Source organism: Xiphophorus hellerii, chromosome 9, assembly GCF_003331165.1.
Source record: "Xiphophorus hellerii strain 12219 chromosome 9, Xiphophorus_hellerii-4.1, whole genome shotgun sequence".
Taxonomy (NCBI): domain Eukaryota; kingdom Metazoa; phylum Chordata; class Actinopteri; order Cyprinodontiformes; family Poeciliidae; genus Xiphophorus; species Xiphophorus hellerii.
The window spans coordinates 21883691-21898640 of NC_045680.1; the positions used below are offsets into that span (position 1 = coordinate 21883691).

Genomic DNA, 14950 nt, shown 5'->3' on the forward strand with positions numbered 1-14950 from the left:
TCAGACTAGCGGCAGCAGCAATTAGGAAGCGCCTGATGGAGCTGCTGAGCTCATTGCATGAGCTGCTTCTCAGTGCAACGCTGGTAAAAACATTGGTAGAAGGTTTATATAGGAGCCATGTTGTGGTGACTTCCTGAAGGCGGAGTTTGAGAAAGAGCAGGAGTTTTTATAGCGAGGCATTAAATTATAAAGTAAAATTTATTGTAAGTCATATTTGATAACATGTAGCATTTTTCTAACATCTGAAGGTAACATAGTTACTTGATTGTGCCTGGAAAACACGATACTGCCCCTTTGAAAAGAAAGCTGTCAGATTAACAGTCCATCGTGATTTCATCAAAGCGTTGACTCAACAATCTCCATCCGTCAGGATTTGGCCCAGAAGCTGATATCAACATGATGAACCAAGGCTAACTACAAAAGTCCAAAATGTGGATATTAATGCTTCACACGAACTCGATGTCATTCTGTAAATAGGGGATTTTTAAAAATGATTATTATTTCTAAAATATATATTACTGAGCTCCAGTAACCACAGAAGAAAGATAAATAAATAAATCTAACACAGTTTACGAAAAACAAACTTTCTGTCAACGTTTGACCATTTGGAGTGTTTTCCTCTGGAGGATCTTCTCGCTCCCTTTCATTTCACTTTGTCATGTGCTGTGACAGTTGCCACCTGCCTGTCGAGCACTTTGCGTCAGACACAGCCACTTTGTCATCGCTGAGCCACAATGCTTCTGCTGTCTGACATTCTGAGGGGAGGTGGTTGGTTTTTTTTCTTCTCTTTTTGTCGTCTCTGCCTCCTTGTGAGTAATTGGTAAATTTGTGATTTTCTTCATTCACAGATTGCTTTCTGCACGATGTAACACAGAGTTCAGATAACGTGGGATGCCTGGATCCACCTGTGGCGTTTGAGAGCACATAAAACATTCCTCTGGTTGCGTGTGGAAGGCCTTTTAATAATTATTTTTCTTCGAATGCCTTTAGCTAAATAAATGTTTCGCGCCTTTTTAGAGAGAATCCAATCCAAAGTTCACGGTTTGCTGCAGCTCCATAAAGTTTGCGAACCTCCGGTGGGTGTTTCGTTTCATCACATAGATTACATATCCAGGTTTTGTATTTTGTGATCCACGTCTACAGATGTCCTGCTGACACTTCCTGTTTCGCGTCAGTGTCCGTGACCCTTGAGCTGGTTGTATGCGACAATAGAAACAAAGCTGAGCACAACCGTGACGATGTCGCGTTTGTTTAGTGAAACGTTTTAATCAGAATCTGAAAAGTGCGGCGTGCTTTTGACGCCAGTGCTGTGCAGAACCGCACACGGCGGCGAGTCTTTTCAGGTACGTCTCGAGTTAGCAGGAACCAGTCGGGGCTGATTAAAAGAACCAGAAGACACTGACGTTCGAAGACTTTCCATAGATTCTGAGATTAAGACCTGGACTTTAGCTAGGCCATTCTGACACATGCATGTGCCTTGATCTGATCCATTCGACTGCATCTCTGGCTTTATGCTTCATGTTGTTTTACCTCTGGGAGAATAAACCTTCACCCCGAGCTGAACTCCCTTTAATTTCTAAAAAGAGTGATATAAATTTGAGCTACTAAATAGTTTTGTTAAGGATTTTTCAGTTCAGTAACTAAATACAGAGATATTAAAGGCTGACTTATCTACAGTGAGTTAAGATTTTAATAAAGGATTCTGCAGTTAAAAAGTTTAAAATTGGTTATCTTTAAAAACCATACAGTTTATTTGTATATGAATTACCAATTGTATCAAAATGCTTGAATGTTTATTTGATGTGGTTCAGGGAAACCTGAAAGAACAAGTGTACTTTAATTGCTTGGAGAGCTGTTCATTAAGGTAAGGTGAAAAACACCGGAAATTGCTTTGTCTTCAAAATAAAAGCGCAACATTTCTCACACCATTTCTATCCAAATGAAAGTATCTCGGTCTTTTTTTTTTTTTAATAAATAAAATAAAACAATAGTCCTGTGTGAGGGAAATTAAAAAGCTTTCCACTTGAATATGGTATCTTTGGACGTCTGTTTAACACTGGTAGTACAGTGGGAGCTTTATTCAGACGCTATGAGCGGATACTGGTTTCACTAGACGATGGACTTGACACTCGTGACAAAATCAGCTGTGCGCGCCGTGGTACCCGCACATCCAGCAGCACATCCCGTTGATAACTGGGAGTCGACGAGGGAGAGAGAACACCAAGTGGATCCACAGGCGTTATAATCATAACGCAACTGGAAAAGGAAAAAGAAGAAAATCTTCCAGGGAAAGGGGGAGTTTTGTATTCCACAGAGGGGGGAAAAAATGGGACATTTGGGGAATTCATCCAGTCTCCGGTCTCCAGTCGTCTCCACATTAAAGTGGAGCGGAGCTCTCGGGCGCGCTGCCGGACCTCTGCTGCGCCTCGGCGCGCTCCGCGAAGCATCAACCCCACAATGATAGCAGCTCGGCTCTAACTATGGGCGCGCACATCCTGGAGTCCAACTCCAGCGCCAACCTGACGCCCGCGGTGTCCGAGGCTGGGATCGTGCTGCCGGGCTACCTGGTGGTGATCTTCTCGGTCCTCATGGTGACTCTGGTGATCGTGGTGGTGGCCGGGAACGCGCTGGTCATCATGGCTTTTATCGTGGATAAAACTCTGAGGAATCAGAGCAATTACTTCTTTCTGAACCTCGCCATCTCCGATTTTCTCGTGGGTAAGTTGGCACTCTTGGGAGCCTGTCTCTATTTTCTAATGTGCTCATATTTTCTCCTCGCGAGTGCTTATTACGCACGATCCGACACGTATTCTTACACATAAATTGGGGTGTTTTCTCTTCTAAATGTGTCCTTTGTCATTATTCACGGGCATTTTTACGCACCGAGGAGCATAATTGTATTTTTTTTTTATTACAGTAGTTGGTCGCTCACGTTCCTTTCTATAGGTCACTACTTCAGCTGAGGGTCATTAACAAATTTGCTGGAGATAAACTGTCCGAAATCTACACCTAATCTTTTTAAACTGCCACATGTTTAAAAAGACGGCTGGCATCCAGACTGTGCAGAGGTGGGAATGTTAATGATTTGGAGGCGTTGAATCATCATGCGGTATATCTTTTGTATGTGTGTGTGTGTGTGTGTTTTCCAGGTGCTTTCTGCATCCCAGTGTACATCCCCTACAACCTGACTGGCAGGTGGATGCTGGGGAAGGGGCTCTGCAAAGTCTGGCTGGTCATGGACTACCTGCTCTGCTCCGCCTCTGTCTTCAACATTGTCCTCATTAGTTATGACCGCTTCCTGTCAGTCACCAGGGCAGTAAGTACAGCCTGTGAAGATGCTCATTACTACACACTTGCGTGCCCGCACACACACACACATCAGAGTCACATTCAGTTCAAAGAAGGTGTCATTTCCCTCCCAAAGGCAGATTTTGGTGCAAGATGTCACTGACTTCCCCGGTTTCCCTCAAAGTTTTTTATATTCTTTATTTCCTATATGGGTTCATGTCTCCACATGTTTCTCCACACGTTGACTCTGTAATTAAAAAATGTATCTGTCTTTTGATTATTCCGATCAATGATTACTCCAGCAAATCATTTGGCTTGAGTTTTAGCAACAAAGTCATTTCTGCCTGCAGTGAAGATGGTTGTACTGTAGTTTCAAAACTGCAATTTTTCGCATGATTCCAGTTACTAGATTCAATGTCTTTTTGAATAGAAAACAAGCATGACCACATGGATTTTGGCAATTAAACCATCATCACATCTGTATCGACTGCAGCTCAGCGAAGCCCAAAGTTATAAATTATAATAGGATAATGTGGGCCATTAATGATCTTCCTGTGGGAAACACATCCTGCAAATGGAAAATGTTGTTTCCGGTCAGAATAACAGCTGAATAGAAACTAAAGCATGTAAGATTCCACAAAGATCTGCTGGTTTGAAAGACTTAATATTTGTAGCTTTTTGCTCTCCTTTTCATTTTTTAATCTAATAAAACCAGGAACCTTCTGCTCTCAGTACGAGTTTAACCAGGAATGTTATTAGTGACACACCGCCTCCAGCCTCCACTGCATGTGTAAACTATCATCAATTTCCCTTTAAATAATCAGCCAATGCAAAGATGATAGGGGCTTAAGGGCTCATCTAAATCAAGTTTGCTTAAACCACTCTGATTTCTATATACAGTACAGACCAAAAGTTTGGACACACCTTCTAATTCAATGGGTTTTCTTTATTTTCATGACTATTTATAAGGCAAGAAATCCCACTTATTAACCTGACAGGGCACAGCTATGAAGTGAAAACCATTTCAGGTGACTACCTGTTGAAGCTCATCAAGAAAATGCAGAGTGTGTGCAAAGCAGTAATCACAGCAAAAGGTTACTACTTTGAAGAAACTAGAATATAAGGGGTATTTTCAGTTGTTTTACACTTTTTTGTTTAGTGCATATTTCCACATGTGTTATTCATAGTTTTGATGCCTTCAGTGTGAATCTACAATGTCAATAGTCATGAAAATAAAGGAAACTCATTGAATTAGAAAGGTGTGTCCAAACTTTTGGTCTGTACTGTATATATATATATATATATATATATATATATATATATATATATATATATATATATATATATATATATTAGAGTTGTTTAAAGACAATTCACATTATAAGACACCAAGAGAGCTATTCATCCACGGTGGGATTATTAAATGCTCCTCAATAATTTAACAGAAAGCCTATATAAAGAAAAAAATCTCTTAAATCAGCCCCTTTAAGTGGTAAATAATTTTTTAAAGCTCTAGTAACTGATCAAAGAGGCAAAGTGAAAAACAAAAACCACAGAAAGCTAAATTCCCTTTCCTGGAGCCTCGACTCTGGGGTTAAACTCAGGCAGCTGTCGATGTATTGAAACCTGCTGACTATGAAACGACACGGCTCACGTTTCTGAGACGTCGCTGTGATTTCAGAGCCACTGGTTCGCTGCTGGTGGATCAGGGGCAGAGTTTGGTTACTGAGGTGATGTCACAGTTATGTAATGAAGGAGTCAGGAAGTATTTCGGTGATCGTACAGTGGGTGTAGAATCAGGTTGGAGAGGAAGCAGCAGGGAGGGCTTGTGGAAGTCAGTTTCATGGATGGTGGAAACACGATTCATCTGGGAATAAAACCATTAAAACCCACATTGAGGGCTTGTTCTTCCTGCTTAGCAATTTTTAGCAATTTCCTCTAAAAAAAAAAAACCTGAGTCTTGTAAGGTCAGTTGAATTGCTATCAATGAACTGAGAGGTCTTTTTGATTTTTTTCCCCATGTATTTGGAGCTACTATAATAAATTTACTCTCTCACAATCTTTTCTTTTCCGTTCGATCAAACTATCCACTGTGCTCGCAGACAAATCATTTAATTTCGCGACGCAGCGTCTCGAGTTAGCCGTTTCGATCTCGTGTTGACTGGCAGCTCTCAAAAGGCCGTGATGAAATCTCATCTCCTCAGTGTTCACTTCGAATCTGCGGGGATCGTTGTCTCTCTTCATTTACCGCTGAAATGTCTCTGCTTTTGTAGTGAACAGCTCAAGATCCAGGCCAGCTCCAATTAGGGGCCGATCTCGAAGAGGCGCCATGTCGTTATCAGTTTTTCTTTTCTCCTCAACTTGGTCTTGAGCCACGTCAACAGCAGCAGCAACATCCCCAGCTGTTGCAATGTACTGAAGCAGTCTGATTTGAAACAAATAATAAAGACAGAAAGAAAGAACAGGAGAACAAAAAGACTTGAAGAATAGTGAATAGAGGAACCCTTCTGAATGATGGTGAGGAGGTGAAGCTAAATGAGAGAGGAAGAGCGAGGGGAAACCAGATGTCTCTTTCACAGCCATGTTGCATCAATGAATGTGGCTCTCAGCCCAACATTCCCCTGCTCTGTTTGGCTTCAGTGACACACCGTGGAGTAAGTGCGTCATGAGTGGGTTTTATTTACAGCATCTCTCCTTTGCGCTACCGGAGCAACATTAAGGGCTTCATCCTGAAGAAGAAACCAGCGTTTTTTGTTGTTTTGTCGCTGTTGCCGCCGAAGCAGCTGTGCCTGATTGTTAGTCACAGAAACACATGTATTATGGAGCAGAGTTTGTGTTGTGAGGCCATCACTGGTAAATCACACTCTGTGCCTCTCCTCTCCTTGCAGGTTAAATACAGAGCGCAGAGGAACATCACCCGCCAGGCGGTGCTGAAGATGGTGGCGGTCTGGCTGCTGGCGTTCCTCCTTTACGGCCCCGCGATCATCTTCTGGGAGGCCATCGTGGGCCAGAGCGTAGTCCCGGCCCACGAGTGCTACGCAGAGTTTTATTTCACTTGGTACTTCCTGCTCAGCGCTTCGACCTTCGAGTTCTTCACACCGTTCGTGTCGGTGGCCTTCTTCAACCTCAGCATCTACCTTAACATCCACCGGAGGAACAAGAGCGGGAACGGCGGTGCCGAGGACGAGGCCAAGCCGCAGAGGAAGCCCAAGAAGCACAGAGACGGCGCGGGGGCCTGGTCCGTGTTTTTCGTCAAGACTCGGAAGGTGACCTCCAGCGAGCCTGCTGCTATCTCGGCGGTCATAGAGGACGATGACATTCTGTCGCCCTCCTCCAGCGGCTGCCCTGACACCAGTCAGATTTTTGTGCAGAGGGAGAAGTTCTCTCCTCACCGGAAAAACTCCAGGCTGTTTCAGCACACGGCTTCCTGCATGGCGCCGGGCCGGAGAGCTCCCGGATCCCGCCTTTCCCGAGACAAAAAGATCGCCAAGTCGCTGGCTATCATCGTCTGTATTTTTGGGATATGCTGGGCTCCGTACACTCTGCTCATGATCATCCGCGCCGCCTGTGGCGGCGAATGTGTGGCGCACTACTGGTATGAGATCACGTTCTGGCTCCTGTGGCTGAACTCGGCCATCAATCCGTTCCTGTACCCTTTGTGCCACAGCAGCTTCCGAAGAGCTTTCTCTAAGATACTGTGTCCTAAGAGGCAGTCGGTGCAGCCTCAAATCGAGGTTCAGTCTTGCTAGATGAACTCAGCTGCACAGCCATATTTGAAGAATGCAGTTAGTGTTTGATGGTCATACACTGTAAAAACTCATACAATGTTCTTCCACGAAAAAAAGGTTTCAAACCAAGAAGGCGTGTTTGCATTTAAAGGGATAGTTTGGCTCTTACCCTTGAATAGGCAGGTGTCGTATCTATTGGTGGGTGACATGGACTTAAAATTTTATCACGATATTTTGTGATACTATTGCAATAATGATGCAAGGTATTACAGGGCACTGCGTAGCTGTGACTGCATGACACATCAGTTGTATTTCCACAATGCAAACGCTGCTTTTGAAAAACCATTTTTAATGCGCTTCTTTAGGATACCAGTCGCTAAACTTCACACAACTGCTTAATTTTTTCAAATTTATTGACATTTGTTGACACTCTCTCATCAGACAAACAGTATAGAAAATAGTGAATTTAACAATCTGACAATAGAGACAGCTTGGTTTTTTTTCTTAAGCATCATTAATTGGAATTTGTCATGACGACAAATCAAAATGCTTATAAATAATTTATCATGGTGAAAGACGAACGATGCGCTAGATGCACACCTCTTGTCATATTGTGAAGAAATCCTAAAAGTAATGAACGGCTAACAGCTAATCTGACCCGCTTGCTATTTCAGCCGTAGTTACCAATTTAAAACGACTCAAACCAAAAATAACATTTCTACAGGATACAGCACGAGATTAGTGGATATTGCATGTGTATATTTTTTCAGGAGACCGTTGGTTGCTGTTTAATTAGCTGAACATCTTCTGTGTAATTACGCTAAAGCTACGTTAGCATAAACTGCTGGCTGTTTCCCTTCTCACCAGCCGCGTACTGTCCGTTTGCTTTTTTCTCTGTCGAGGGGAAAGTAACGTTTTGGATTATCTGTCTGGCTGTTTTGTGCAACTACTGTATATCACAACAGTTTCAAATTTATATAAGTGTCCGGAGTAACAACGACATTGCCTATAGCTAGGAAAACAGCACCGAACCTAAGGTTGATATCGGCTAGTACCGTGTTGTATCCCACGGACAAGAGTTGATTTTAGTTTGAGCTCTTTTAACTCATCCAGAACCAACTGAGCCGTGTTGTTATTTGTAACAGTTTCCTTTCCTGTGACAGAAAAATGTCAAATTGCAACAACTTTGTCGAGAACCGGATTCTTCATCGCAAAGGAAGGTTATTAGTTAGTAAAGCGCGACTGCTTTATTGCTATTATTTTTGTCTTTCCTTCCCGAACTGCCTCAAACTTTTTATGATAAATCTTTGTTCAATAGGGAAAGAAACTGCTGTGAACAACAACCTTGCTGCATTTCAAGGCACCCAAGCTATCCCTTTAAGCGAGAATTGCCAGGACACATTTGACAGCAATACGACGATGCAGAACAGTCTGGAACATGTTGATAACGCCGGAGTAGTGGAGTGGAGTCCCACTGAATCTGCATCAGTAGGTATAATTTGTCTTGATGAGAGTGCCCTCAAGAGCCAGTGTCGCATCTTTTATTTAAGCGCTGCAAAACGTTGGTTTCAAAATGTATGTAAACCTTCAGTGTAACCAGATCGAGATGGATTAATGTGGTTTGGGCTTCGGGAACTTAATGTGCTAAAAAGCTGTGAGGTGATGATTTATGTAGCCAGGTAGTCGGTGATTACCATCATTAGTCCAGGTTATTACATTAGGCCTCCTGTGCAGCACATAAAAATGATAAATTGGTGTCTGTCTGAATAGAAGCAACCAGAAAGACTTAGACGTCGTCTTTTTTTTTTTCTTTTAAGACGGAAAACCTCTCATTTGTGTCAGGCTAATAAGAAATAAGGACGTAAGGGTTTTTTAATGATTTACAACTCTGGCTGCAAAACGCCTCCTTTTTCCTTTACCTTCTCGAATCCATAGACGAGAAATCTCTAGCATATGCCTTCAAAAAGCCAATTTAAGCTTTTCATCGTGCAGCAATAGAATTACTAATGCTCAAGTCCTCAAACATCAAAGCACAAGAGGAACCGACTGCTGGCTGTCTTTTCTATCGCTCGTCTTACGTTGCCTACACTACGTTTATATTTAAATGAAGCTGTTGTTGATGTCAATAATGTCACGATGAAATGGAAAAACAAGATTAAACCCTTTGTTCACTCAGACCTGTTCAAGACAAACCTTTGCCTCGTCGCATAGAGTGAGACCTAAATGTCAGATACTGCTAATATCGTGGAGACTCGTGTCTGGGGACTGCGGGATGTTTTGCTCTGATATAGAGCGTGTGGCTCTCTGGACCCAATAGACGATGACTCATCTTGAAGTTTTGTCTGTTTTGCTGAATAATAAGGAATCCTTTGTGTGTGACCTGTTGGTTTTTCTCTAAATCTGGCCAGAGGTTAACAGACAATCATCATGGTTGTAAATATCATCTTCGTTTTGAGCTTTTAGTGATTTATGTAAACAGTTTTTGCTTTAAGGTTGGAATGAAGACACAACTTCAAACATTTCTTGAGAACAAGTGGTATTTAATCCACACAGACGAGTCTGTGTTTGTTTCGACTCCAGTCAGATTGAGGGTCTAGGTAATCTTTATAAAAATGCCAACATGTTTCTTTTGAAGCAGTACCAACGTTTTGAAGCATCCTCAGGCCATTAGGGCACTCCTTCATGTCAATGAATGGGCAGAATCCCAACTCAAATCAACTAATCTGTAATACAGGATCTAATCTGTAGACGACGCTACAGGTTAGGGTGATGGCAAGGAGGTCTTTCAACCTCAGAGACTTGCAGCTCATCACCAAAGATAAATGGTCAAATTACCAACAGAAACATCCGTAAAGCTGCCCGGCAGCTGTCAACTAGAATTTTCACATCACATTTTTAAATTACGCAATAAAATTGGATTTTCTAATATCGTTTTGTGTTTTTAGAAATGTCTGTCATTCCCCATCACAGACATCTTGAATGAAAAAAAATGTATTTTTTTTAACCAGCATGTCCAAGGGTATTCACATTCACTCTTGGTACTATTTGATCAAATATCCCTTAGCATCCACATGCCTTTTGGTTTCCATCAACAAACTGTTTATGGCTCTAGCTGGATATTTGAGCGCCGTTTCCAGCGGTATTGATAAAGTTTTTACAAGTTTTGCCATGCCTGGCTTTTATTTCCTTCAGATTTCTAACAAAGCTGAGGTCAGGGCTTGATGTTTCCTGTTTTAGCCATACCTAAACTCATTTTGACGTAGGTTTGGGATCATTGTCCTACTAAAACAACCAGACTGAGTCAACGTTTCTACTGTCTCGTCTTGATGCCAAACAGGATTTAAAGATAAAGATGAAATTTTTTTTTGTCTTTCTCCTTAGTCCAGCCACTTTCTGTAACCACTGTGGGCAAAACAGTCCCACAGCATGAGGCCAGCATTGTGCATGACGGTACCGTATTCTTCAATTTGAAAGAATCGCATTGAGTTTTGCAGACATTCACTTTCCCCCTCTCCCTGGAAGCCTAGTAGCTCATTCTCAGTCTTTGCCTGGTCATAAAACTTTTCTCTAGAAGCTCAGTTCTATCAACTCTCTTTGGAGCAGGGGTTTATTGTCTGGTCAGCACATTCTCTCACTCCATGGCAACATAAAGGTTGTTTCACTTCTGCTGCCTTTCCTCTGTTTGCAAATTACAACAAACTTGAGCTTTTGTGGTGCTCCCCATTTTCTGGATAATTTATTTTATTATTTTTATTTTTTTTACCATTTATTTTATCTGACGGTGACATTTTGTACAATATTTGTTAAAACTTGATCACATTTAGGTCTTCCAACATACCAATAATCCCAAACAAACAATCTGGTTTTACAGCTGTTAAAGTGGGCTGACATTTAGCTTTTGAATGGGCCTTTTTAATATCACATACTCTATTGTAAAAACAACCAGTTGAAATTAACTACTAATCCAGATTATTTCCATGCTAAATTTTGCAAGAAATCTAAGAAAATATGCAATTTATTGATTGTTCTTTGCTGTGGCAATACCTATTGGGAACAAATGCTGTCCTGTTAGAAAGTCTTTTTTTATTATTATTTGGATGGTGCCACGCTTCAATGAAAATGCATTTGTGGTCTGAGTGAAAGAACAATCCAATCCTGTCTGCTTATGCCAAAGAGATTATTCTGCTGCTAACACTATTTTAAAAGACAGCGTTTGCTCCGTTGGTAAGACGATGTCTGCCAATAGTTCCTGAGTCTCATCTCGATGTGGTTTTGCACTGCGATTTCCTCCAGTGATAACAAACCTTGTTTTTCACCCACACTGTCGCACCGCTGCCTCCACCAGCAGCTGTTTGGCTTCGGAAGAGAGGATTTGGACACAATCGACTCTGCCGCTCAACATAAAAAGGCATTCTCTTACAAATCTGTAACACCATTTCCGATTTTCAAGCTCTATTCCCAAATCTGTGTTGTTCCAATAGAGAAATAATCAACCAAATTAAAATTCCCTCATCCTTTGTGCTTAAGTTAAATAATTAAACCTGTATTTATACAGTTTTTCTCAGTTTATGACAGCGTAGAGATTTTAGTCTTCACCATGTGCCATGTCTGTTCCTGTTTATAAATATCACTGAAGCTGTTTGGTGGGTAATCATTTCATTCTGGAAATGAAAATGCTTTATGCATCCTTGAGAGAGCAAAATTAATGTGAAACATTCATATTATTGAGGAGTGAATGGATAATTTTGACCCTGAATGTCCAATTCACTAAAGACCATCTGGCTCAAATTTGATGCACCACCATTTGTTCAAAAGGCTTCATATTTGAGATAACTCGTATTTAAAACGTACTGTCTGTCTTCGGCCTTTATCGGACCTGCCGATTGAGTTGCTTCTCTTCTCTGGACTTTTTATATATTATGCAACAACGTCGGGGTTGAAATTCTTCATATCCATACCAACTCAGTTAAGCCGAAATGTTAAAATAACCAGCTTACAGGAAAGATTTGAAGCCACATGTTTTATATTTTTGTTCAAAAGCTATACTGGATCTTTAAAGCTGAATTTTAATTTTAATTTCGTTTAGGTATGATGCTCAAGTTCAGAAGTAAATTTGGTTCTCTTACAAGAAGATAAACAAGTCAAACGAGTTCCAGCGAATAAAGTCGTCTCTCATGCAATATGACGTCCATTTTATTTTCTTATTCTGATTTCCTATTTTTGAAATGCATTTCTTTGACAGCCTGTCACTTTAAGAAAGAAATCTCTACCCACATTTGGCAAACACACACATCCACATCTGTCACACACACACACACACACACCCAACCAGTCAAAACGTCATGCTGCTGATCTTCATAGAGCTCAATGTTTTCCATGGCATTTAAAAAAAGCAACACATTTTTCGCTTTCACATTTATTTCCTAAAAATATTTGAGGGGCAAGCAAATCCCCACACGGCGACGTGACAGCGGCGACTCACAACCACCCAGCAGGACAGCAGTGAAAAATCACACAAATTGGTGAGAAGTGGCTGAAGGAACATTCGGCACCTAAACCCCACAGATAGGATCTCGATGGGGTCAGATGCCACTCGTGTGATGAAGGCCCAGTTCCCAAAACAACAACAACAAAAAATCCCTGACCTAAAACCCCCAGAGACCAGAGGAAATCACGTTCATGTTGCAGTGCCAGACACTCCAGGACGCCCCCGCATGTTTTCTGTCCATACCTTCACGAGTCTCGACTGTTTATGGGAGAGCCACTAAATATTATGTGAGTGGCCAGAAAGGCATCCAAGTTTCTCCGTGTTTGTAGCACCAAAAAAATACTGACCTGAATTTGGATTTAGGAGTTGCATCTGTAGAGATAGGCTGGAAAAAAATAAAAACATTTGCACTGATACTGGCTAGATTTGGAGCCCAGCGTGCGGTGAAGGAAGTATTTTGAAATGCTCTTGAAATATTGAGTCAGATTACAAAATCGGATATAACGATGTCAGGAGGGCACTTAAAACGCCAGAAAACTCAGCATGGGTTGTCATGAAGCATGAATATTCATGCTGCCTCGGTTACTTTCTCTACAAAAGAACAGAGAGAGCTTGGTTACTTGAAAAGGACAAACAAAAAGAGGGTGAATATAATTTGTTCACGTAGACGAAAATAAATTAAAAAAAAATAGAAAGATTAGATAAGACGCAGATTTGCTCGCCTTATCTTACTCAAAGACAAATCGGTGAAAGGCAAATATTTGTGTTGCATCTTCACTGCTGCCGAAACATGCCGAGAAAGAAAAATGTAAAGACTTTACAGCATATCTAAACCTTACTTCATATCCGTCTTTAGTTAGTTTGTTTGGGTCCGCAGATTAAAGGGGTGTTATCATGTATTCTCCAGGCTCATAGTGTCATTTAATAGCACAATCAAGTAACTATGTTACCTTAAGTTGTTATATAAATTGTGTGTATATCAAAAATAATTTAAGGGAAATTTGACTCTTTGAGTTTGGCTTTTGTCTCTTTAAGAAGCTCCTACGCTTTCCGAGGCTCCACCTTCATCACGCCATCGCAACAGTTCTTCTCATTAAGCTGTCAACAACCATTTGAAGTAGTTTATGCGAGTAGCTCAGCAGACGCGCAGGTCCTCCAGGTGTTTGCTAATTGCTGCTGCCGCTAGTCTGGAGGAGCTGAATGGGGGAGCGGTGGGAGAGGGGAGCTCTGTGAGGCGGACGCTCCAAGGAGGAGCTCCGTGGAAATGGGTGGCGCTCAGTGGGAGCAAGCGTTTTGTGCAGCTGAATGGAGACTCAAGGATTCCTTAGACGTGCGTGAAAGCATCAAACCGACTCTTCAGGTTTTTGACGAGGGAACAACATCAGAACATGATATGTAAAACTCTACTTTACATAATGCTTCTCCTCCCTTTTGAAGAAAGTGAAAACACATTAGATCAAACATGGAGACTCAAATCTTCAGGCTGTCATGATTGTGACCCAGTGAGACTCCAGCGCAGGCAACAATCATGGACACCAAGAGACAGCTTGACAGGTTAATTGGTAAAACGTGTACAGTGAGATGATTCTTACAGGTTGACGGCTGCAGCGCAGGACAGCATTAGGAGGGGGAGGTAAAAGGCGTCTGAGATCTGAGATGACTCAGATTGATTTTGGAATTAGATGGGAAAAAAAATACACATTAGTGAAGATTGTCAGGAGTTGGTGATTGTCTCTCAGCCCTATTTCCAGGTCAGAGTGGGGAAGGACAAGTGAGTTATTGACAGGAACAAGAGAATGGAAGTTTGTGTGGAGGAGAAACGGCGGAGGTGAGAGTCAGCAAACCTCAAGCTCCTCCTGATTGGCCTTGATGAGCTCCAGTTGGAGGACACACCTGTCGGCAATGAAAGGAGGTAGGAAAGACACGATCACGCCAACCTGCACATGCGTCTGTGTGTGTGAGACACAAAAATCCACATAAAACTGGATGATTTTTTGTTTTTGCCTTTAAAGCGTCTTTATTGACTGACACTTCACTTCAGTTCATGATTTATCAGATTTTTAGGATTCTCTCCAAACAGCCGGCGTGTTCGTTCATTTGCTCTGGCCGGTCCATAGTTTTGTTTACAGCTAAGCTAACTGCCTTTATCACATTGTAGCACTGCGACACTTTTATGTTTCTACCAATGTTGCCACTTTGTTTGCTTACTTTTCATTCTATTCTCTATTTTTATCGCTGCTCTAATGAAAAACATGGTTCAGCGGTCACTGTTGTAAAATGCTATATAAATAAAGTTTGATTATTTTACAAGAGTACTTTATTATTTCACATTTAAAGGAAAAATCAGGTTCTGTTGTAAACAATATTTTTCCGACTTGTAGTAAATGGATGCATGAAATGGGTGTGTGTCTTGCTAACATACTTTTTATAATGAACCGCTCGCCTG

The 14950-nt window shown here is 41.5% G+C and overlaps 1 protein-coding gene across 1 annotated transcript; it reads left to right on the plus strand.

Annotated features, from left to right (window-relative positions):
• Positions 1–211: 211 nt before the first annotated feature.
• LOC116726327 (histamine H3 receptor) lies at positions 212–14191 on the plus strand. The gene is made up of 3 exons (XM_032573000.1): positions 212–2718; positions 3150–3316; positions 6177–14191. Exons 1-3 carry the CDS (start codon positions 2481–2483, stop codon positions 7035–7037), a joined length of 1266 nt encoding a protein of 421 aa, XP_032428891.1. The 5' UTR covers positions 212–2480; the 3' UTR covers positions 7038–14191.
• Positions 14192–14950: the final 759 nt, after the last annotated feature.

Bases quoted from the DNA above. Each gene is read 5' to 3' on its own strand.
- LOC116726327 (XM_032573000.1), top strand. From the start codon at position 2,481: ATGGGCGCGCACATCCTGGAGTCCAACTCCAGCGCCAACCTGACGCCC. The intron at 2,719-3,149 runs GTAAGTTGGCAC...TGTGTTTTCCAG, and splicing joins CATCTCCGATTTTCTCGTGG to GTGCTTTCTGCATCCCAGTG. The intron at 3,317-6,176 runs GTAAGTACAGCC...CTCTCCTTGCAG, and splicing joins TCCTGTCAGTCACCAGGGCA to GTTAAATACAGAGCGCAGAG.